The following is a 24,120-nucleotide window of genomic DNA, read 5'->3' on the forward strand; positions in this document are numbered from 1 at the left end:
ACTTTAGGTGCATCAGAAGTCACCATTCTGAGACGTTAGATATTGAAAGAGGTAACACACAGATGTAGTTTCTTTTATATGTGGCACAGTTTTTAAAGTATTAAATAATTTAGGACCAAATGTACAATTTTTGCTGCCTAAAGTAGCCAGACTCTGAAAATTGCTGAACACCAGCAGTGGTAATTGACCACACTAGGAACTAAGGTGCTCAGCTTCTTTGAAAAATCTGGTCATTTATTTAGGTGCCTAAATACTGATTTTAGGCACCTAGTATTGGTTCCACAATTTGCAATGTGTCTTTAAGTGGAACCTTATAGGCAATATTAATGCAATGCCAAAGTTTTCTGATTTCCTGTAGTGAAACAGTTAGAGGACTTTGTAGGCTGTTTAAAGACATTTGCAAAGGTTAATTTAAATTTACTAATGAGCTGAATGCATGCGTTTTTAAAGTCAAATTCAAAGCAGACGTCTGGGAAAAAAGAACATAAGTCTCGTCCACGTTCAGCACGTATTTCTGTGGTTAACTAAATTTTGATATCCCCGATGCAGATTATCTTGAAAACATCCATGAGGATTTGTTTCTCCTGAGGAGTAAATTCAAAATGGTGAATGCAGTTCTGTGGTTATGCAAAACACTGCAGTGGGTCCCACAAGACTCAAGTACTTTTCAAGTGTTAGCTTGTGTGTCTTGGGGTATGTCTACACTACGGAATTAGGTCGAATTTATACAAGTCGATTTTTTAGAAAGCGATTTTATACAGTCGATGGAGTGTCCACCAACACTAATGCACTAAGTGCATTAAGTCGGTGGAGTGGGTCCACAGTACCGAGGCTAGCGTTGACTTTCGGAGCGTTGCACTGTGGGTAGCTATCCCACAGGTCCCTCAGTCTCCGCTGCCTGTGGCGGTTCAATGATGAGACAGAACACAGATTTATTCAAGCAAGCAAGCTGGTCAGCTGAAATGGGCTGCTGCCTGTCAGCTTTCCACCTTCCCTTTTATTATATTTCTCCCCCCTGCGCATTACCTACTTCCACCGCGAAGAGACACAACAAAGGAATGCATGACTTTGATTAATATTCTTATTTTTCAGCCTCTATCTACTACAATCCTAATTCTCAGGCCTTGAGGCCAGGCCAAGGAAGCTTCCCACGATTACTGTCCTTAATTAACTTCCCAGGGTTCATATCTGGTCCTCGTCCTTGGACGGAGCAATGTGTTGCTCCTACACAACGGTCAGGGTGTGCCCTGACTGTTTCCAGGTGGATGGACTAAACATGAGCCTTCAGCTGCCCATTGGAATTCTGGGTTAAGCTCCAAATGCCTGATGCGGCAAAAACGTTGTCGCTGGTGATTTGGGGTACATGTCGTCAGTCGCCCCTCCGTGAAAGCAACGGCAGATAATCATTTTGTGCCTTTTTTCCGTGCAGGCGCCATACTGCTTTCAGCAGACAGTGCAGTAGGACTGCTAACCGTTGTCATCCACTGCTTCCACTGGCACTCTGCTCTCCTGGTGGTCTTGCAGGGCCGCTGCTGCTGCAACTCTACTCAGCTGCTCTTGTCTTGCCATACCACAGCAAGTGTGCAGCCCGCTCAGCTGTTGTGTCGTGGCAGCAGAAGGTGCAGTAGGTCTGCAAAACTGGTCATCCAACCACCGCTTCCCCTGTAACTCTGCTTTCCTGCAGAAGCCATACCACGGCAAGCATGAAGCCCGGTCAGATCACCACTGCAGTTATGAGCATTGTAAACACCTTGCGCATTATCATGCAGTATATGCAGAACCAGAACCTGCAAAAGCAGGCGAGGAGGCGATGGCAGCGCGGTGACGAGAGCGATGAGGACATGGACACAGACTTCTCTCAAAGCACGGGCCCCAGAAATTTGGACATCCTGGTGACAGTGGGGCAGGCTTATGCCATGGAACGCTGATTCTGGGCCCATGAAACAAGCACAGACCTGTGGGACCGCATAGTGTTGTAGGTCTGGGATGATTCCCAGTAGCTGCAAAACTTTCGCATGCATAAGGGCACTTCCATGGAACTTCGTGACTTGTTTTCCCCTGCCCTTTTCCCCTGCCCTGAAGCGCAAGAATACCAAGATGAGAGCAGCCCTCACAGTTCAGAAGCGAGTGGCGATAGCCCTCTGGAAGCTTGCAATGCCGGACAGCTACTGGTCAGTCGGGGATCAATTTGGAGTGGCAAATCTACTGTGGGGGCTGCTGTGATCCAAGTAGCCAACACAATCACTGAGCTGCTGCTATCAAGAGCAGTGGCTCTGGGAAATGTGCAGGTCATAGTGGATGGCTTTGCTGCAATGGGATTCCTTAACTGTGGTGGGGCGATAGACGGAACGCATATCCCTATCTTGGGACCAGACCACCAAGGCGGCCAGTACATAAAGGGGTACTTTTCAATGGTGCTGCAAGCACTGGTGGATCACAAGGGATGTTTCACCGACATCAACGTGGGATGGCCAGGAAAGATACATGACACTCGCATCTTCAGGAACTCTTGTCTGTATGAACAGCTGCAGCAAGGAACTTACTTTCCAGACCAGAAAATAACTGTTGGGGATGTTGAAATGCCTATAGTTATCCTTGGGGACCCAGCCTACCCCTTAATGCCATGGCTCATGAAGCCATACACAGGCACCCTGGACAGTAGTAAGGAGCTGTTCAACTATAGGCTGAGCAAGTGCAGAATGGTGGTAGAATGTGCCTTTGGACGTTTAAAAGCTCGCTGGCGCAGTTTACTGACTCGGTTAGACCTCAGCGAAACCAATATTCCCATTGTTATTACTGCTTGCTGTGTGCTCCACAATATCTGTGAGAATAAGGAGGAGACGTTTATGGTGGGGTGAGAAGTTGAGGCAAGTGGCCTGGCAGGTGATTACGCACAGCCAGACACCAGTGTGGTTAGAAGAGTACAGCAGGGCGCACTGTGCATCAGAGAAGCTTTGAAAACCAGTTTCATGGCTGACCAGGCTATGGTGTGACAGTTTTGTTTGTTTCTCCTTGATGAAAACCCGCCCCCTTGGTTCACTCTATTTCCCTGTAAGCCAGCCGCCCTCCCCTCACCCCTTTGATCACCGCTTGCAGAGGCAATGAAGTCATTGTTTCAAATTCATGCATTCTTTATTAATTCGACACACAAACGGGATAACTGCCACGGTAGCCCGGGAGGGGTGGCGGAGGAGGGAAGCACCAGGTGGGGTGGAGGAGGAGGGAAGGACAAGGCCACACATCACTTCAAAATTTATTGAATGCCAGCCTTCTGTTGCTTGGGCAGTCCTCTGGGTTGGAGTGGTTGGGTGCCCGGAGGGCTCTTTCCGCCCCCCGCATTCTTGGGCATCTGGTTGAGGAGACCATGGAACTTGGAGAGGAGGGCAGTTGGTTACACAGGGACTGCAGTAGCGGTCTGTGCCTTTCCTGCACCTCAACCATATGCTCCGGAGCATGTCAGTTTGATCCTCCAGTAGCCTCAGCATTGCATCCTGCCTCCTCTCATCATGCTGCCGCCACCTTTCCTTTTGATCCCGTCACCTGTCCTCTCGCGCGTCCCTCCTGTCCTTGCGTTCATTTTATGCTTTCCTGGACTCTGCCATTGTCTGCCTCCACGCATTCTGCTGGGCTCTTTCAGTTTAGGTGGACTGCATGAGCTCAGAGAACATTTCATCGTAAGTGCGTGTTTTTTGCCGCCTTCTCTGCGCTAGCCTCTGGGACAGAAATGCTAGTGGCAGCGTTGAAACATTTGCAGCTGTGGGAGGAAAAAAAGGGAGAGTAAAATTGAAAAAGACACATTGGCCATTTAAAAGGAGGGGCTGATGTTTTCGGGTTAACATGCAGCACAAACCCAACTAAACCCCCCACCACACCCAATTCTCTGGGATGATGGCTTCACCCCTCCCCCCACCCCATGGCTAACTGCGGTGATGATTTCTTTTCGGTCACAGGCAAACAGCCCAGCAGGAACGGCAATCTCTGAATGTCCCCTGAATAAAATTCCCCTATTTCAACCAGGTGACCATGAATGATATCACTCTCCTGAGGATAACAGAGAGAGATAAAGAACAGATGTTGCTTGAATGCCAGCAAACACCAGGACCACACGCTGCCGTGCTTTCTTATGCAATGATTCCAGACTATGTGCTACTGGCCTGCCGTGGTAAAGTGTCCTACCATGGAGGATGCAATAAGGCTGCCCTCCCCAGAAACCTTTTGCAAAGGCTTTGGGAATACCTCCAGGTCAGCTTCATTAAGATGTCCCTGGAGGATTTTCGCTCCATCCCCAGACACGTTAACAGACTTTTCCAGTAGCTGTACAGGCCGCGAATGCATCCCAAGTCTTCAGGGCAAATTAATCATTAAACACGCGTGCTTGTAAACCATGTATTATATTTACAAAGGTACACTCACCAGAGGTGCCTACTCTGCCTTTGAGGTCCGGGAGCCCAGGTTGGGAGGGTACTGTCTCCAGGGTGACAAACAGTTCCTGGCTGTCAGGGAGAACGGTTTCTCTGCTTGCCTGGTGTTCAACCTCCCCCTCCTCATCATCTTCCTCCTCCCCCATCCCTGTTGCATGAGATTCCCTAGCAGGAGTCCACGTACAGGTGTGGGGTAGTTGTTTCTCCTTGATGAAAACCCACCCCATTGGTTCACTCTACTAGAATTGCATGCAGCTCGTCATAGAAGCGGCACGTCTGGGGCTCTGACCCCGAGCAGGCATTTGCCTCTTGGGTTTTTTGGTAGGGTTGCCTGAGCTCCTTAAGTTTCACACGGCACTGCTGCAGGTCCTTGTGATAGCCTCTGTCCTTCATGTCCTTGGAGATTTTTTCAAATATTTTTGGCATTTCATCTTTTGGAACGGAGTTCTGATAGCACAGATTCGTCTCCCCATACAGCGATTAGATCCAGTACCTCCTGTTTGGTCCATGCTGGAGCTCTTTTGCGATTCTGGGACTCCATGGTCACCTTTGCTGATGAGATCTGCATCGTCACCTGTGCTGATCAGCTTGCCACACTGGCCAAACAGGAAATGAAATTCAAAAGTTTGTGGGGCTTTTCCTGTCTGCCTGGCCAGTGCATCTGAGCTGAGAGTGCTGTCCAGAGCAGTCACAATGGAGCACTCTGGGATAGCTCCCGGAGGCCAGTACCGTCAAATTGCGTCCACACTAACCCAAATTCGACCCGCCGATGTCGATTTCAGTGCTAATCTCGTCATGGAGGAGTACAGAAATCGATTTGAAGAGCCCATTAAGTCGACAAAAATGGCTTCGTTGTGTGGATGGGTGCAGGGTTAAATCGATTTAATGCTGCTAAATTCGACCTAAACTTGTAGTGTAGAGCAGGGCTTGGTGAAAGCCCTCCGAGGCTAATAACCAGTGACTGGCTCGTGTTGTAATCTAAATTAAGCTTTCACTTTTTTCATTTTGCTTTTAAAAAAGCCATGTCTGTTTCTGCACATTTGAATTAAAGGAAGAACTACAAATTAAACTTAATGAAAAAACCATTCTGATTGGAGAAGGTATTTTGGTTGAGCATAATAAAGAAAATTATATCTTTTCTCAAACAGATTTTTCATATAGGTTTTGCTAGCGGATTTTTGTTTGAACATTAACCAGTGGTATTGCATTATATATTGTCATAGTCCTGAAATTTGATCCTAATATACTAATGTGGAGTGAACCCAGATGGAAACAAAAGCAGTTTTCTTTTTGGTTGACTGCTTTTGTTTGAGTATGAATTCTAAGCTGTTCATCCAACCATGGCATTAAAAATTCTAGTGCTTCAAACACAAGGCACAATAAAAAGGGTTTGATATATGCAGTTCTAGAGCTTTCTATGTAGAAGCTTTGTATATCTGGCTTGTATGTCACTTTTCTATCGTATGAATATAGGAGGCTTTGATGGCAGCTGAGATCAGTCAGAAGACCATAAAAAAACATAGGATTTTGGTAAGTTTAAAAACTACAAAATAAAAAAAAATTTTTTTTGCTCTTTAGAACACTGCATGGTGTTTTATATTCCTCATAGGAATGTTGGTTATTATATTCATCTGGCCACATTATTCCAGACAATAGTTATACACTTTCCAACCAGCGTTCAGATTCCTGAGGTCAGTCCCAAAGCACAGAATGAACTTAAAAATTGTACTACTGATTTTTTTTTTTAACCTGCTGTTATTTTGGTAACACCTAATATTATAATACCTGAAAGCCATTAGAGAAAAACTAATTTCTTTTTCAGTTTTATTTTCTGTATAAGACAACACCTTCTTGGCTAGGATTATCAAAGGGACCTAAGGAAGGTGGTAGACACTAAATCCTGTTGAAATTCAGCAGGAAATGGGCACTAACTCCCATAAGCTATTTTAAAAATCCCTGCCTTTTACATAGTAGCCACAGTTTACCCCTGTATAGTTATTTTCCCAGTTGCTTGTGTGGCCTTACACACAGCAATAAGGGGAATAGAGATATTTTGTAAAATAGGAAAATATTGTGAATCATCAAAAACCTGTCCAATCAAAAAGTCCTTTTTTTTTAATTGACTTTGATATTGAGTTGATGGCTTACCTTTTAAAGGTGAAATGTGGTATTTAAAGAATAAGCACAAAGCATTGATTGAGATTTTTAATTCATAGTTAAATTGCAAGTGTACCCTGAAATTTACAAATAAATTCATTTTAGAAATAGGCTGAAAGTGTTTTACTGGTCCCAGCCTGAGTGCAAAAGTCTGTTTTCCTCTTTAAGAGCTGATGGTATCACCAGAATGTAACAGTTCAGTTCCTTGCATGCTTTAGTTGCCTGTGCCCCTTTCAGAAGAAATATAGAAACCGGAAAGCAGGTCCTGGCCGGAAAGTAAAAGGGGAAATGCTCTACTAATATATGGCTTGTAAAATGTGTTCAGATAGGATGAAATCCAATTAATGCAATGCAGCCACAGTTATTAGCTTGTTGGGCCTGATCCAAATCCCACTGAAATTAATGGAAGAATTCCAGTTGACTTCACTGGGCTTTGGATCAGGCCCACAGCCAGTAAAGTCCACAGGGATTAAGTGGCAAAATATAGCCAACATACACATTTAAACAGGGGACAGGGTCATGTAACAGTAAGCTCCTCCCAAGGATTCTATAGGTTGTCAGAATGGCAACACCCTTTACCAGCACCACTTACACAGGATGCTAGGGCCACCTGATCTGCATAAGTACAAATCCAGTCCCCATACTCTTTCCCATACTGGCCTCTACTTATCACTCCAATCTAAGCACGACTATAGTAGAATCCTTTACATAGTTCCTTCACTAGTTAGGACCCTCAGCCCCTTTCCGTGCTATTGCTTGATGCAAGTTGTTCAGTGAGCCTTGTGTGTAGTCCCATCAGCTTCACCTGTGTAAAGCTATGATGATATCATCTCTGAGCATTGATGTGATCACATCAGATAATAAATGGATGCTTTTTTTAATGGCTGAAGTATCAAGTAGTGTCTTAGTTGAGGCGCAGCAGATAATTTACAGCTGAGTAATGGGGTAAACTCTTGAGACAGGATTTATTATGTAAATGCAGACAGACCTCTAAAGTAGCTTGAATACCACTGTGATTTAGTGCTTTTCATATAATAAAGCCTGTAACCTAGTTTCCTTTCCCTACTTCTGTGCAATAAAATGAGCAGCTTGTTAAATTATCAGTAATTCCTCTACTTTATGAAGCATTACTTGGAGTTATGTTCTTGGCAGATTCGCTGCTTTTTTTCTTCCCCCAGACACCAAATCTATCTTTTTGTTGATGCAGAAAGTGTCCTGTGTCAGGGTCAACATTTTATCATCCTTGATCTAAGTGACTCAAATGTTGAATGTCTAGATACACATTTTGAGCCCAACTCAAGACTTGGGAAGTAGTATATTCTGCTAAGTATCAGAGAAGTCATGAGAAATTATTTAAAAGAGTGTCATATGTTCAAGAGATGAGATTTTAAAGTGAGTATTTCAGTGTGATTTATGCACAGGTGCTTATTTCTAAGTGGGAACGGGGCTTAGGAGGCGCTATCCCTGAGAAATAAGCACTGATGATTGACCTAGCAAGCCACTGAATGTGAACAGAGCTGAAAGGTTTATTACAGCAGTTAAACACTTGATTCTTCAAGAATGTTTGACTTTGGAACTTTTATTGCTAGTTTGTCACATTTTTACATTTTTCCCTTTATTTTAGGACATAGGCTTAGCCTATATAAATCATCTAGTGGAGAAAGGAGAGTATGACTTGGCTGCCAGGTAATATATTTAGGAATGTCTTTGCTGTGCATATGATTATGTATAATGCATGTGTGAAATAGATAAAGCAATCCTTGATTCATACGAATCCAGTGATATTTGTTTTACCCTTGTCCTTTAATTTATAAAGATAGAAACAACTGCAAGTTTGCTACTTTGATTTGTTATCTTTCTAGTCACATAAATCATTTTAGTGGTTAGAAACATACTACACATATTTTAGGATTTAATTCTTCTAGACCACATTATATCCTTGCTATTTAAACTGTCATTTGAATCCACTTGATTTGTATCTTAGACTTATCAGTGTTCAGTATTGTTACATGCTCAGAAAATAATTCACAATAATAATTATACTTTACACTTCATTTAGACTAAAAATTTCAAATCTGTCTACGTGAAGTCTAAATCCATATTTAAGCACTTAAAGAATTCTGGTTTTTAGAACTGCTGAACACCAGAAAACTCCATTGAAATGAATGGAAGCTGCAGTTGCTCAGAATCTCTACTAATTGAGAACTTGCCTATATATGGGGCTGATAAAGGTAGCAATCTGTGTTGCTGATGAAGTTTCCTTCATGCTAGTGGGTGACCGCAAACAGCAGATTTGTTACCTGTATTGATGACATCCAAATAATGGAATACAGTAGTAAAATAATCTTGAGTTTTTTGATTATGTGGGGAATAAAGTTCAGGTCCTGGATCAGCAGTGGTTGGAACCAGAGCTGGGATGGCACATTTTGCTGCTGGAAAAGAGGATGTGAATACCACACCTGTTACGCTAGTGACCCTTTCTAGATGCCGAAGGAATCGTGTTGATATGCTCTGAAGGCAGCTGTGTCCAGAACACCGTGTTTTGAACAATGACTGCTAAAACGCAGGGCCTTGAAAGGTGCCTTGTTTGGAGGGTGGAGGGAGTAGAGGGAACATAGCCAACACACTCATGTTTTTGTTCATCCATACATATAAATTTATTTGTAATTGCTGTCATTTTTCCCTCAGAAAATGTCAGAAAATACTTGGAAAAAACACAGAACTCTGGGAATTTGAAGTTTATAAATTTAAAGAAATAGGACAACTTAAGGTAGGTTAGCTCAGATTTCTTAACTGAGGTGTTTGTGTGGTCTGACCCATGTTTTTTTCTTTGGGGGCTGAAGTTGACCAAACATATGTGATATCCATTGAGCTAAAATTTTATATATGTATCTAATACACAGTGCGTCTGAGATGCAGTAGCCTGCTGCAAATTGGTTCTTAAAGTCAAAACGTAATCTATGAACAGCATAGGGTGACCAGACAGCAAGTGTGAAACATCAAGACAGGGGGTGGGGGTAATAGAGCCTATATAAGAGAGAGACCCAAAAATCGGAACTGTCCCTATAAAATCAGGACATCTGGAACAGCACCTAGAACAGCAAGACAGCAGTTGCATGGTTCTCATACAGGTTAATACATATATGTGAAGCAGTGTTTGAAGTGTAGCACAGTTGTGTACCCCTTCCCCCTCTGCCCCCCCCCCCAGGGGTTTTTATTTATGGAGAGTGGGATTTTCAAATGTGCCTAAAGTTGTTTTTTCAATTCCAGTTGATTTTCAAACACCCTTAAGGACCTTTTGAAAATCCGGAGTGGAATTCCTTTGCCAGTTTACTATGCTGGGTTTAATGTCCCCTTCACAAAATTCTGAGCCCCCTCTGTAGAGCAGCATTTTTCCGTAATGGTCACAGCACTAAAGAATAATTAACTTGTAAAGTAACAGATTCCCCCTCTATTCCACACTGAAAACAGTAGGGGGAGGGGAAGCATTCTGTCCCCTCTTCTATCTTGCCAGTACTAGCATAGCAAACTACTGTAAGAGTATACATTCTCTGTAAGAGTCTCAGTTAATAAATTGCCCACAACATAAGGCTAAAGTGCAGTCACTCCCAAACAAGTAGAAAACATTATGCGCCCTCCCTTTGGTAACACATACGCATTTGTTTCTGAATTTTATGTCTTCCTATTCAAGCTCAATGAGCCAAGAAGGACATATTATTAAGATCTCACAGCATGCAGTTCTTTGCTGGTTTTGAGCTGTTTAGTTCTGTTCAAAGAGTGAAGGTGTTTCAACATTACAGTTTTTAGAAATGTATGGCTTTTTTTTGTAGAGTCATACTAGTAAGAGAAACAGCACCGTCTTTATATGAGTTCTTAGTGGTTCAGTGCACACTTTGCCACATTGGAAGATGAAATCTCATGTTTGTCCATCTGTATTTCGATCCGGTAAGGGACCTGAGTGCATGTACAGGTGAAATTGTGGTATGCTGCCCCCCTCCCCCACTTTGGTTTGATTTTTTTAGGGGAGGGAGGACATGAGTGTCTAGAGTGGATGTTTTCTTGTATCCACTTATTTCATCCAGCAGACTGTAAAATATAAAAATATTTGCAGGTTTGCTGCAAAAACCTCTTTGTTAAATTATTGCCTTTCTAAACAGTTGGCTGTTTTCACCCTTGTGAAAGCAGACTGTAGAAAAACATAAGCTGTAATATGTTACATTATTTGACTTCAAGCTGCAATTCCAGCATATTCTTTTTTTCATTTCCCATTACAATTGTATATGGTCTTCCTCAGGTTTTTATGTTACCTGACTTCTACGAAAGGTTAATGAAGTCAGGCCAGTCCTAACTGGACTGTTTCCGGAAGTGGATTTTGAATTCTCTTGTGTCTCATTGAAATATTTGTCTATTAACTTCAGTCAGGATTTATGTATTGTAATCCATAATCCAATCAATATATGTTGAATAAAATAGCTGATCCAAAATTTAACTATTTCTAATGTATTTTAGGGGGTTATGCTCATGGGTTGAGACAAAGGTGCTTTGCAACACTAAATAGGGAATGAAATCATCTTAGAAATATATGTATGGTCTACTTTCATGATATAATTACTAATTTTAAAAGGGGCATCTTTTAAAAATAAAATCCTTCCAGGTGTAAGGTGCTGTCTGAAGTATAAGGTTCCGGGATTCCTCAACAGTGAAAGGGCTATAGCTATGAACACTGTAGTATTGAAGCCAGGCATTTAGCCACTCAACTTCCAGTGGAGTCCTGGCAAAGCACCCTTAATGTTTTAGCTGACAATCTGTTTAGCTAACAGCTGATGCTGTTGTCCAGACAATTGATCTGATCCCAAGGGGCTTTAAGAATTTTCAGGACTGGACTCGATATGCTGATTGGCTCATTGTGCCTTTTTAGTGATGTCACGGCCATATATATTGATTCATGGCTGGGATCACCTCATGCATATGAAATAAGCCTCTATACCTATTACTGATTATTTGAAAACACTTTTAAAAGAGGGAATAAGGGGAGGAAGAATGTTTCTGTGTATTTTCCCCTTTTGCAAACTCCATTTCTGTAATGGGTCAAGTGGTGCAGGACTTAGCTACTAAGGCATCCAAGTCCCTCGGTCTCTTATTTTTAATCCTGCCATCCCCAAGTCCTTTACTTCCCTCCAAATTCCCCGCCGCAACTATGGCTCTTAAACAAATCCAAACAAAATAATGACATTAGGAACTTTAACTCAGCCTTTAGTTCAGCTTCTTAAGTGCATTTTAAAGCAACTCAGCTGCTGCTTTATCCCTGTTGGGTGCTGAGGCGAAACTGCAGGAGGAAGCAGCATTTTCCATTTGAAGCCCCTGTGCTAACAATGGTACTTCAAAGGAAAGAGTACTGCTTCCTCCCTGCTGCCTGGCCACAGCACTAGAGAAGTGTCTGGGCTGCCTTGCACTGAGGCTGTATTTAGGAATCTAAGGATTGCATTGAGATGTAGATCAGTTATTTTTGTTTTTAAGAGCCCTTGTTTAGGAGGCAGCTGCGGGGTAGAGAAGAACAGAATAGAAATATGAGAAGAGCAGTTAAAATCGCCTCTCCCCTCCCAGTCCCCACCCGGAGTACATCTCTTTTGTCATGCTACTTCCAGATCCCTTTTCTATTACAAAGGGTCTCTGTAGGAGTATGGGGGCTTGCCTGTGTAGGGCAGCTTGCAGGATGGGAGCCCAATTTGTTATACTTAATATTTCCAATTTAGATTTTCCAAAAGAAAGTGGGAGCTCCCAGTGGCCACTGGTAACAAAGGTCATCTAGAACAGTGGTTCTCATCCAGGAGTCCGGGGCCCACTGGGGGATTGCAAGCTGGTTTCAGGGGATCCATCAAGCAGGGCTGGCATTAGACTTGCTGGGGCCCAGGGCAGAAAGATGAATCCCCGCCGTATGGTTCTGGAGTCCGGAGCCCCGAGCCCTGCCACCCGGAGCTGACGCCAAAGCCTGAGCAACTAAGCTTTGCAGAGCCCCCTGGTTGCTACCGCCTTGTCTGCAGGCACCGGTTCCCGGCCAATGGGAGTGCGGCGCCAGTGCTTGGGGCGGGAGGCAGCATGCGAAGCCCAGTGGCCCCCCCCGCCTAGGAGCCAGACCTGCTGTTGGCCACTTCCAGGGCGCAGCGCAGTGTCAGAACAGGTAGGGAGTAGCCTGCCTTAGCTGGGCAGCACCACCGATGGGATTTTTAACAGCCTGGTCAGCGGTGCTGACCAGAGCCGCTGCAACCCAGTGCCTTACATTCTGTGACCCAATACTGGGTCATGACCTGCAGTTTGAAAACCACTGCTGTAATAGATCCCATATCTCTGGCTGAGTTACTGAAGTCCTCAAATAATGATTTAAAGACTTTAAGTTACAGAGTATCCACCATTTACACTAGTTTAAACTTGCAGGTGACTCATGCCTCACACTGGAGAGGAAGGCAAAAAACGCTCAGGGTTTCTGTCAATCTGACCAGAGGGAAAATTCCTTCGTGCCCCAAATATGGCGATCAGACTCTGAGCATGTGGGAAAGACCCATCTAGTGTCCCATCAACTCAAAATAAGCATTAGTGCTGTTTGGAGAATTGAAAAAAAAAATTAAGTTTTGATGAAAAATGGCAATCAAAAAATGTCCCTGATTTTGTTTTTGTCCCATTTTCTGACCTGCACCTAAGCAGATGTTTTAGCAGGTTGTAGGTGAACTTTTCTGGTGACTTGAAGGTACTTGGCCTTCAGCCATGTGCCTCACAGTCATAACACATCTAAAATTTGCACTGATAATCTGCTAATGTAAACCCTATTGCTATAATAATATCACTTTATGTTTAGATAGAACTGTAGTGCGTAATAATATGCTGTGCTGTAATTGCGTGATGTGAACTGATTTCACCCCTGAAACATGCTCCTCTCTCTTGATTGTTGGGATGTAATTTCTTACGTAGGACATCAGATCAAACCATTCTATCCAGTGTTTGATGGAAAGACCGTTTTTGAAGTTATAACTTAGGTTTACAAGTTGTTTGGGGTGGTTGTTTTTACTTATTCTCAGCTTAAACTTTGTTTGGACAGATGAGATGATACATTGGCACAATAAAATAAAATTACTTTTCAGATGAGTGATTTAATACCCTTTCAGTAAATGCGGTAGCACATTTAATCAAGTAGATTTTGTTGAGGTGCTAACTAGTAACTTGAACGTATAGGATTTTCCATTCAAATGGCTGAAGCCAATGAGGTCGGACTAAATGAATTGTGTACCCAAAAGTTATAAAACTACACAGAGATAATCCTCCGTACTAACTCAACAATGAGATGCATCTGTGACACACTGCCCCTTTGCAACATGAAAAAAATCGTAGTGACACAGAGCAGATTTACTCAGATCGGGGCTATTTTAAGGTAAACTACTTTGTAGGATACTACTTAACATCTGAATTTACAGTACGTTTAATGTTTACCAAGGGCTATTATTGCTTTTATACTTCAAATTGCTGGGAAATTATTCATTTTTGTGTATTCTGTCTGAGGATATTTAAGCACAGTAATTTATTTTAAATCCATGCTATTCTGTTTCCACCTATAGGCAATTAGCCGTTATTTGCCGAGACGGGATCCAATTCTGAAGCCTCTCATCTATGAAATGGTCCTGCATGAGTTTTTGGAGAGTGACTATGAGGTACTGTGTTCTGAAACATCCATGTGTAATAGTCCTTACTAGAATATCATTAAAGAGCCATTTAGAAAATCGGTAGCAAACTCTACAGTAGTCAAATAGAACATTGATGCTCGGTTGAAAACAAAACAAAAATGAAAGCCAATAATGTTTGCAATAAACATTGAAATACTTATCAGTGCACCTTGTTTAGAGACCCAAGTGTTATCTGGTTAATAATAATCATTATTATTCATTTGTTTAACAACACAAACTTGTGCTAGGTGCCTTACAAAACATGTAAAGTCCAAAAGGGTTTACTGTCTAACTAATGACATGATATGATTTATGAAGACAAGAAAAACAAAGGTGGTGGAATAGGGTAAATGGAGGATAAGGTAAGGATGCTAAATGGCCCACACATTGTGATTTGTGTATTCTGGAAATAACCAGAATATCTCTTCAGTCTCAGTCCAGATAGTTCGGTGATTCTTAAAGGAAGCTATTTAACTACAGCCCATTATTTAAAATATTAGTTATGATGGTATTCTGGCTGAGGGCTGGATCTTGAGAGGTGCTGACTGTCTTCAACTGAGGGCACTCAGTCCCTCACAGGAGGCACTGAGTACCTCATAAGATCAGACCCTTATGCCCCCAATCCTGCAACTTAATTATGCAGTGTGGAGTACTGTGACCATGCAGAGCCCCATTGACTTCAAGGGTGAGGGCTCAATGCAGAAACAGCAATCCGCTTGTGTGTAACAAGTTGTGGGATAGAGACCTTGCACGGTAAGCTGCCTGGGTCTGGGAATGTTTTATGACGTGTTGGACTACATTTTCAGAAAGTTGCATGTGCACAAATCCCAGTGGAAGTGCACATAACTATGCATGTCATTTTTTTCAGAGCACACTTTCAGTGGGTGTGTGTGCACACTATGGGTCTTTAAAATGAAGGTCTTATCTTTTTTTGCATGAAAATGTACACTCTGCGTCACTGTCAGTAAGAGTATATCTGTGGAAGTCTGACCATTTATCCTTATCTTTTTGGTTATTCCAGATTTAAAAGCAATGTTAATTACTTAAATGTATCTGTTTTGTCCAAAGTAGACTGCCTCCTATTACATCTTGAGAGATTCTGTTTTGGCATATTGGTGGAGAAACAGTATGTCGCTCATCCTACAAAGTCTTACGTCCACAAAGTTAAATATGTTCACAAATCTATCCAGAATCAGTGCCTAAAAAAGCAAATCTTATGCCCTCAATTTCATATTTTTGTGGATGCCAACAAGTGGGTGAAAAATGGCTGGTGCGATTTTAGAAGTGTAGCTGAGCCTTTGATGCTTTGAAATATTATGTAGGCAGTTCTTTCCATTTCTGTTAATCAATGATCACTTCCACTTCTAGGGTTTCGCAATGCTGATAAAAGAGTGGCCCGGAGATCTCTATAACAATGCGATCATAGTTCAAGTAGTAGTGGATCACCTGAAGAAAGATCCACAGAATAGGACCTTGCTCAGAACTCTTGCAGAACTGTGAGTGCTCTTTAAACTCCTTTATACAAACTGAACTGTATAAGATTGTCTTTATTGAATGGTATAATATATTCTGTTAGTATTTGACTGCCTAGCTTGATTGAAATTACCATCATCTATTTTTTGGAGTATCAACCACTTTCAGTTCCAGCTTCTCTGTGTAGATGTATTGATTGCAATCCTTAGCAATTCTTTACTATTTCCTTTTCGTTCGATAAAGTGAGTTAAGAATGAAGTCAAGAAATTCTGGTGCAAGATTGAATTTACCAGTTCCCTTGCCAAAACAAATAGCCCCCATCACTCTTCATGTTACTAGAAAAGGCATCTTTTGTAACCAGTGTGTATTTCAAAAAGAGTGAAAAGCAGTCGCATTTCTTTGTCCTCTATTTCAAAGGTACTAAATTCTGGGGAGACTAGCTTTGAAATGTGTGACTGGAAAATACGTTTTAACTTGATCTGGCATAGTGGTAGGGCTCTGCACTATATGCCCAGTCTGACTTCCTGGTTAAGAGGTGCTGCATGTTTAGCCTCTGCACAGAGGAACGTATGTCCCTACTGCTCAATGATGAACCCTCCCAACCTTTTAAGGAGTAGCACTGATGGCCTCTGCAGTGAGCTCTGTTTAGTTGACCTTAACCAAAAGGACAGGGCTGCTGTTGTGGGGCTTTGGAGTGACGAGAGGGGAAATTGGGGGCTTTTCTAGATGGAGGGGAGCAGTGGGATGGAACCAAAATCGCATCTGGCTACTAATTTAATAAACAGTTGAAAATCATATTGCCCATGTTTTGTCTCAGTGAATTATTTAGACTATTAACATTTTTGTTCCTCAAAACAAGTAACGTGTCGGTTTCCATCTTAGTGCATGATTTTCTTAAATTCAAATGTGGATGGCTTTATGTGTCACAACGTCATCTCTTTCAGATACACCTATGACCAACGCTATGGCAAAGCTCTTGAAATTTACCTAACACTGAGACATAAAGATGTTTTTCAGTTGATCCATAAACATAATCTTTTCAGTTCTATCAGAGACAAAATTGTTCTACTCATGGATTTTGATTCAGAGGTATGATGATTTTTAATGATACTTTCTCTTTCTGAGCCATAAATATTTCAGCAAGTCAGAAGTGAATGCCTGTTCAACAGAATGCTATAGAAGTGGGATGGTGTTCTATGGCTAAACACATTTGGAGATGACATGAAGGCACTTACTATATTTGCATCATCTGGAGTCAGGAAAACCAAAATAACATCATACAACCCTGAGGGCAAAATCCTTCTCTCAAAATGCCATAGTGGATATTGGCTTCTGTGTTCTGCTTTTCCTTCAGCCACAGATCTCTTGTTGAGCATCACCCAGGGCTTTGACTGCTGTAAGACTGCGTTTCCAATCAAATTAGGAAGGTTAACGAGCCAAAAAGTAATAAACATTTGGGGAAGTGGATTTAACTTCACACACATTTTGGATAGTCTCACCACTTTTCTTTGTATGCAGCTGATTAATTTGCTTGCAAAAGTACAAGGTTATCATCCTAAATCCCTGACCTAAGTCAGTATTCTTTCCTTGAAATTGGATAGAATACAGGCAGATGAACTTTTCTTGGTGAATGAATGACATGATCTTTGGGGGATGGAATCTACCTCACCCATCGGCCGAACCTGCAGCCACCCTGCTGTTGCTGCTGTAGAGTTGAGGCTGAAACAGGGGCTTTGGTATGCTTGGTATCGTTCTTGGTATGCTGTCTTTACAAGTATTTACGTACAGTGAGTCTGTGATTTCACTTGAGAGATACAGTAGGTTATGTATGAAGATCAGGATTTTGACATGAGATTATTTCCTTTGTGGTGCTGGTGAGGGGAACAAAATTGGACCCATTTGGCCACACCCCTGATGTGTTCACGCCTGCCCATGCACTGGTCTACGTGAAGTTATCCCGTTAATTTGTGCCAGGGCTGAGCCCCGGCACCTTTTGACTTGGCAGTTCATAGCCCTAGCACCCTCGGGTTTGATGCTTGAGCCCTGTCAGGAGTACTCTGTCAGGAGTACCACCTGCATGCCATACTGGGGTGTGGATTTCCTATGCATACCTTATCTGTAGCCAACCTGTCCCTTTGCAGTGTTACTACAATGGTTCTGCTGCATAGGGCTGCAGTCTTCTGGGGCCTGTGATTTGATGGGCATACTTGACATGCATCATAGTAATTTCATGTAATATTGACTTCCATTCAATGCTGGAGCTTATGACAAGTATTCTGCAGAATATCTGATAAATTCCAGTTCGAAGTAAATTAATTTCTCCCTTTAAATACTGGTATTTTGCAGACTGCCATCCAAATGAATGCAAATGAAACGTGTGTGTCTACAATATCCAGCTGGTCAATAAGACATCAATAAGAGTCTTTCTGGATATCATATGCTGCTTTTGCATACCCATTCTTAGCTGTGCTCCTTTTACTTCATTTACAGAAAGCAGTGGACATGCTATTGGATAATGAAGATAAAATTTCAGTGAGTATAAATACTTCATTGAGTTGTCATCAGCTGACTGTCTGTACTACACATCTTCCTTTCAGTTCTAAAGATGAGATAACTATCTCAGGGTTCCTAACCCACGTATTTACTTATTTTTTTAGATCGACAAAGTTGTAGAAGAATTGGAAAACAGACCTGAGTTACAACATGTGGTAAATATTAGTGTGTGTGTGTTTATTTTTGAGCTGAATAAACTCTCTGCTGGAGCGCTCTCTTGGCATACCTTTATAAATACTGTTAGCTGTTGATATGCAGATCCATCTGTTACTGCAGTAGCAGGGAATAAAGGTACACAACATTGAAGTCTTTTAGTCAGTGATCAGCTGCATGAGTGGATGAAAGACAGATTGGCTCCTCCTACCATTCTACTTTAACTTTGACCTAAAGACATTTGTAGAATAGTCAAATGATTTTTCTTTAAATGAATTCTTCTACCTTTTTGATGCCATACTGAGGGCCATCACCTATGGTTCTGGACTGTAAAGCAGCCCAGTTTTGCTGTCAGTTTCCCTTGCATCCCTCCTCCTGTCCCTTACAGTAGAAGTGTTGCCCAGTGTGGTGCTTTCCTTCCAACTAATACAGTGGAATATGGGTGTAATTTACAGATGCATTTCCCTGCTTGATAAACAAAGTGAACCATTTGGATTTCCAGAGCAATAACTTCCATAAAGCATATGACTTATTTCATTCAGAACTACATCATCGGCCTTAAACTGTATTAGGGAAGGAAGCTTGTCCTGTTTAGTAACCGTTGCTGCTGTAGATAGGAGGGGGTCAAAGCTTTAACCTGATGGGGTCAACTGAGTTGTATAATGGAGATCTAATTATAGCAGACACATGTATTAAGTGTAGTTTGATGTCAAAGAGCCTTATAAAGCAAAGACGATTAACTGCATGCCCAACAGCTAAGAGGCTGCATCACTTTCAAAGTGTTGTGTCTGCTTCCCTATGAATAAAAATAACCTTTAAAGTAATCCTCTCATAATTCCCTTTTTTCCAGAGGGGAGGAGCTTTACGCATTCTACTACTTGCGGTTAATTTATAGTTTGAAATACCTTATTTAATGCTTTACACATTACATGCATGTTGTATTTTTCATTTGATCTCTCTTGCAAAACTCGACCCATGGTCATCCAATCAATTGAGTTTATCTAGAAAAATAGAAAGCTTCCTAGGTTTTTGCCAAAATAGAAAATGCAATAATTTTATGAATTAAAGAATGTCATGCTGAGTAACAAAGAAAGCACCTATCTCAAAGTACTGACAGAAATAGTTGCTTAGCAGAGCTGGTCTGGGATATAGCCATAATGGGGGTACTGTAGGAAAAACCTAAAGATTTGTATTCTATCCTGAAATGCACATTTTGGTTCAATCTCAAGGAAGTTACTAATAAGGTTGGTTTGTGGTGAAAGTTTCACAGTGTAGCCATTATTTTATGAATATTTGGTTTTGATACTTTTTGTTCATGCAGTATTTGCATAAGCTTTTCAAAAGAGACCATCATAAAGGACAGAGGTACCATGAGAAACAGATCAGTCTCTACGCTGAATACGATCGTCCAAACCTGCTGCCATTTCTCAGAGACAGCACACATTGTCCATTAGAGAAGGTAAGCAAGAGATCCGAGAGATGTCTTTCTTGGCTTGGTATGTCAGCCGCTTGCTGCATTGCAAATTTGTTAATGTGTGTACCACTGCCCTCTACTGGATCAAAAGAGAACTGCTCAAGATACTGACAGCTAACAGAGTTTCTCCAGTACTCAAGAAACAGATGCTTATGTTTGTTGAAGTAAGAGGTGCCGAGTTCTGTTTTCCATGCTGCATATATATAGTTTAACTGTTGGCCTGTGTACAGTCATTATGTAGCTCTGGCTTGTCGTAAGAAATCAAGAATCATATTGCAAAGTTTAGGTCTTAGTTTTATTGCTTGAAAGCAGGGCATATACAGCTGTAGTTTTAGTAATTTAGTTGCATGTATTTAATTAGCTATTATAAATCTGTAAAGGTCTATTTAACATGTATTAGGGAGAGGGGAATGGCGTTAATAAACAAAAAGTTCATTTCAATGTTTAAATTGAGATCCAGTCTGTGATTTTCCCCTCTCTCCCTCCCCCTCCCCCCCAACACACACACCCAGCTCAGTATTTCGCTTCCTGATTGAAGGCTGGTGCCAGAGGGTATTATTTTGATATCAGTGGCAGGACTCAGAGCAGAGGCAGGGAGAAAACTGACAGTCCCAGCCTAGGATTAAGCCTGGGTTGTATGACTGTCATTAACTGAAGATGAGCAGCGGGGAATGTCATTTGTGTTGAGCTTTAGTTCTCAACTCCCCTAAAAGACACACAATCATCCTGTGATCTACCAAACTGCACAATCCTTTAGCCACAAAGAATTGTGGGAGTTGTCACGGGAAGAAACATTGGAAGAGGGGGCAGGGTGTGGGGTGCCGAGAGCGTTGGCTGGTGCTGCAGCATGCCTCACTCAACTTAATCATGCCTCAGTTTTATGTGTTTGTTTTATTTTGTTTTTCCAAAAGGTTCATGTGGCCTGAGAGAGACAATATGGCCTCGTGATTACATCAAGAGAGTGGGAGACAGGAGGTTCTGTTCCCAAATTACTTTGGCCCTGGTCCTGCAAACTCATGTGCACACACAAAACTTTACACACATCAGAAATCTCATGTAGTTTAATGGGACTCCTCAAATGAGTAAAGCTGCTTGCAGGATCCAGGCCTTTGTAGCATTAGTTATATCATATCTCTTCTCTGTGGCTCACTTGGCTGATTTGTAAAATGAGTACGGTACTTGTCTACTTCATACGTATACTAGAATCTGAAAGACCGTGCTATCACAGGATGTACTTGTTGATGTTGTTTGTAAAAAAGCCAAAAATGGCTGACAACTTAAAAAATTGGATGGTAACAGACCGCACGTCCCAATGATGATTTGACTTTGGTGATGTTCTAAACAAAAAAGAGCTTTCAACCGAGCTCATAGCTGTTTCCATTGCTTCAAGCTGATTCAACAAACAGAGTGATGTTTGGGGTTACTGCATGAGCTGATTGTGGTAGTGGTGTGGGTGGTCCTGTTGATTTATGCATGGGTTGTGTTGTGCTGGGAGAATTGTGTGGATTTGTGCAGATGGCAAATGAGGCCGGGGTGCTGCAGTCAAGGACTGTGTGATTGGGATTACCGTATATGCTGATTATGTGGTCGTTGTGTTGATTTGTGTTGGGGAGGTTGTGCTGGTAGATTTGTATTGGTGGAGGTTGGGCAAATGGGTGAGGTAGCTGGGTCAAGTAATCCATCATCTGTACACTCTGCCTTATATACCCAATGAAATTGTTGCATGCATATTAGCTGTGGAGTAAGATTGACGATTGGTTCAATTACCTCTGATGTCGCAATTGTCTAGGACCTTTGGCATGGCATAGAAACATGTCTTACTGAAGCTAAACAACAGATGGATGTAATTCATACGGTCAAAATGGTGAGAACTTAAAAATTGGATGGTTACAGACTGCAAAACCCAGTGATGGTTCAGTCTGGTGATATTCTGAACAAAAGGAGCTCACAGCCATGCTTGTAGCTGCTTCCATCACTTCACACTGACTCTATCAAAATTTAGGCTTCAGAGTGACACACAAAGTGACCTTTCTGAAATCTTCGTTTTTGCGCGTGTAATCTAAATAATATGTTAACATAACATTACTAAGGTTACAAAATCAAGTGCTCAAAAGTAAGGAAATGCTTCTGTTAAATGTGTCTATGCAACCTTAATTTGGTCCCCTTATGCATATGCGTTATGATGCAGTCATTTCATGAAATGATCACATACCATTTCACAGGGAGACTCTGAAATCCTGCTTCTATTTCTGGAGGAGTATGTTCTCTATTTTCCCACAAGTGTGACCCCCCTTCTGCTCTGTTGACTCCAAACTGTACTCTCCACTCTCAATTTTAGTCTTCCTGTTCTCCTTGTCCAGTTCTTGCTAAATTCTGCCCTCCACTGGCCTCTAGTTGCACACATGTTTATGTTCCCTGTCCCCACTGGCTCCCTGTCCCCCTCCATGATCTCCTGATCTCTTGCTCCTCCCCCCACCCCATCTTTTTGTCCAAGTCTTTTTGCCCATCTACTCCCAGTTGTCCTTCACACCTTGACTCCTCGTCAGAACTCTCCCCTTCTCTCCCCGCCGCTTCCGCCCCTGTCAAACTGATTGATTCCCATTCTCCTTGCCCAGCCATTCCAGTGTCCTCTGAGGTCAGACTAGATTATCTAATGGTCCCCTCTGACCTAAAAATCAGCGAAGTCTCTGGACCCCTGCAGCTCTTGCTCCCAGTCTTTTCCCATCCATCTCCCTGTCTTTGCCCAGTCAGTCCCAGTCATCTCCCCTTCCCAACTCCCAGTTCCCCATTTTTTCCCCACCCCCTGAAGTGTCCAGTCCCAGCCATGCATTCCCCGTCTCAGGGTCCTAATCCACCTTCTCTGCCCCCCTCCATGTGGTTCTTCTCCCCTTCTGCCTTAGTGTTGCTTGGGGTCATTGAAAGCACAGAGAGACAGGTTCCCTGATCTCAGTGCCTGTGCTCAGCTCCAGCATGGCCTGCAGCAGTCTAGAGATGCAGTTGCAGGTGAAGTGCTTCTCTGCCCCAGGCTGGGGAATGCCCAGTGTGGGCAGAATGTTTATCTGTGAAGCTCCAGCAAGTCTCTACTGAGCATGTGTGAACAGCAGTTTTTCAAGGGCTTATAATTTAGCCAAATATGGTCATATTTTCACTGGGATGGCAAAAGGCACATCCATGACACAAAGCTCACTCTCTTGCCAAATTTCAAGTCCTTGCTTCAAAGTATGGGGCCCCTAGAACATTTTAAAGAGAAGATTGCTAGAATTTTTAACATGAGCAAAACAACATTTTTCCAAAACCTTGACCTTGACTGAATCATTTTGGCTGAAATTAATATATATACATATATATATTAAAATTTGGCTGAAATTAATTATATATATATGGGAAATTTCAGCCCAAGCTCTTAAAATTTGACAAAGTTCTATACTCAAAACAGGGTCTTAAAATGGCAAGTGTTGAGCAACCTTAATAAATAGGTGGGGCTACCAGCCCTCTTTATAATGAGTGCAAGTTATTGTTGTTCCATTATGGCTCGGTGTATTATAATTTATTTTAGAGAAAGAAGTTTTGAAGAAGAAAATCTCTTGCTAAATTAATCTTGAACAGATTCCCTGAAGTAAAGTTAAAAATTGTGAGCGACAGTAATTGGTTTTTCCCCGGTTTGATTTACATCAGCAGCATCTTCATAGGGCCAGATTTTTATGATGATGTCAGGCACATATTGCCTTATTTTTGAGATAAGCATCTGAGCTTCAGATTTCACCTATAGTTTTATCGTTGACTTTGAATAATGTACAACATATGATTTACAAGTGTTTCATTGTTGTAGGTGCAGTGCTCATGAATACACAAAAACTTTGCAGACACATGTAGGTGTACAATGGCTGCAACTATTTTTCCAAAATTCAAACAAATAATTACAATACAATCCAGTTAATTACAATATACCAACAAACTCCTATTATGCTAATCTGCCTAGCAGAAGGATATAGGCTTGGGCATAAGACTCAGTGTTACTCTGTTGTTGATACTGGCTCCCTTGTATTGCATCCAGGCTCAAGAGTTTGCTGATGTCTATTACACTGATTTCATAGTTATCCTTTACATCTAGCTGTTAAGCAAAAAAGTTTTTCATAGGAAAATAACTGGCACAAGAGTTCATAACAATGCCAGATGAACC

At 41.9% G+C, this 24,120-nt stretch overlaps 1 protein-coding gene across 6 annotated transcripts in view; it reads left to right on the forward strand.

Moving 5' to 3' along the window:
- The window catches only part of VPS41 (VPS41 subunit of HOPS complex), a 166,885-nt gene that overhangs the window by 108,682 nt on the left and 34,083 nt on the right, over window positions 1-24,120 (forward strand). For all 6 annotated transcript variants that reach the window (XM_027821210.3, XM_037890023.2, XM_043540565.1 and 3 more), the window contains 9 exons: window positions 5,895-5,951; window positions 8,203-8,264; window positions 9,267-9,348; window positions 14,183-14,275; window positions 15,656-15,783; window positions 16,705-16,849; window positions 18,251-18,292; window positions 18,418-18,468; window positions 19,788-19,925. In XM_027821210.3, coding sequence (XP_027677011.1) covers window positions 5,895-5,951; window positions 8,203-8,264; window positions 9,267-9,348; window positions 14,183-14,275; window positions 15,656-15,783; window positions 16,705-16,849; window positions 18,251-18,292; window positions 18,418-18,468; window positions 19,788-19,925 — 798 coding nt within the window. The remainder of the gene's footprint in view (window positions 1-5,894; window positions 5,952-8,202; window positions 8,265-9,266; window positions 9,349-14,182; window positions 14,276-15,655; window positions 15,784-16,704; window positions 16,850-18,250; window positions 18,293-18,417; window positions 18,469-19,787; window positions 19,926-24,120) is intronic.

The sequence above is a fragment of the Chelonia mydas genome, chromosome 2 (genome assembly GCF_015237465.2).
Source record: "Chelonia mydas isolate rCheMyd1 chromosome 2, rCheMyd1.pri.v2, whole genome shotgun sequence".
NCBI lineage: Eukaryota > Metazoa > Chordata > Testudines > Cheloniidae > Chelonia > Chelonia mydas.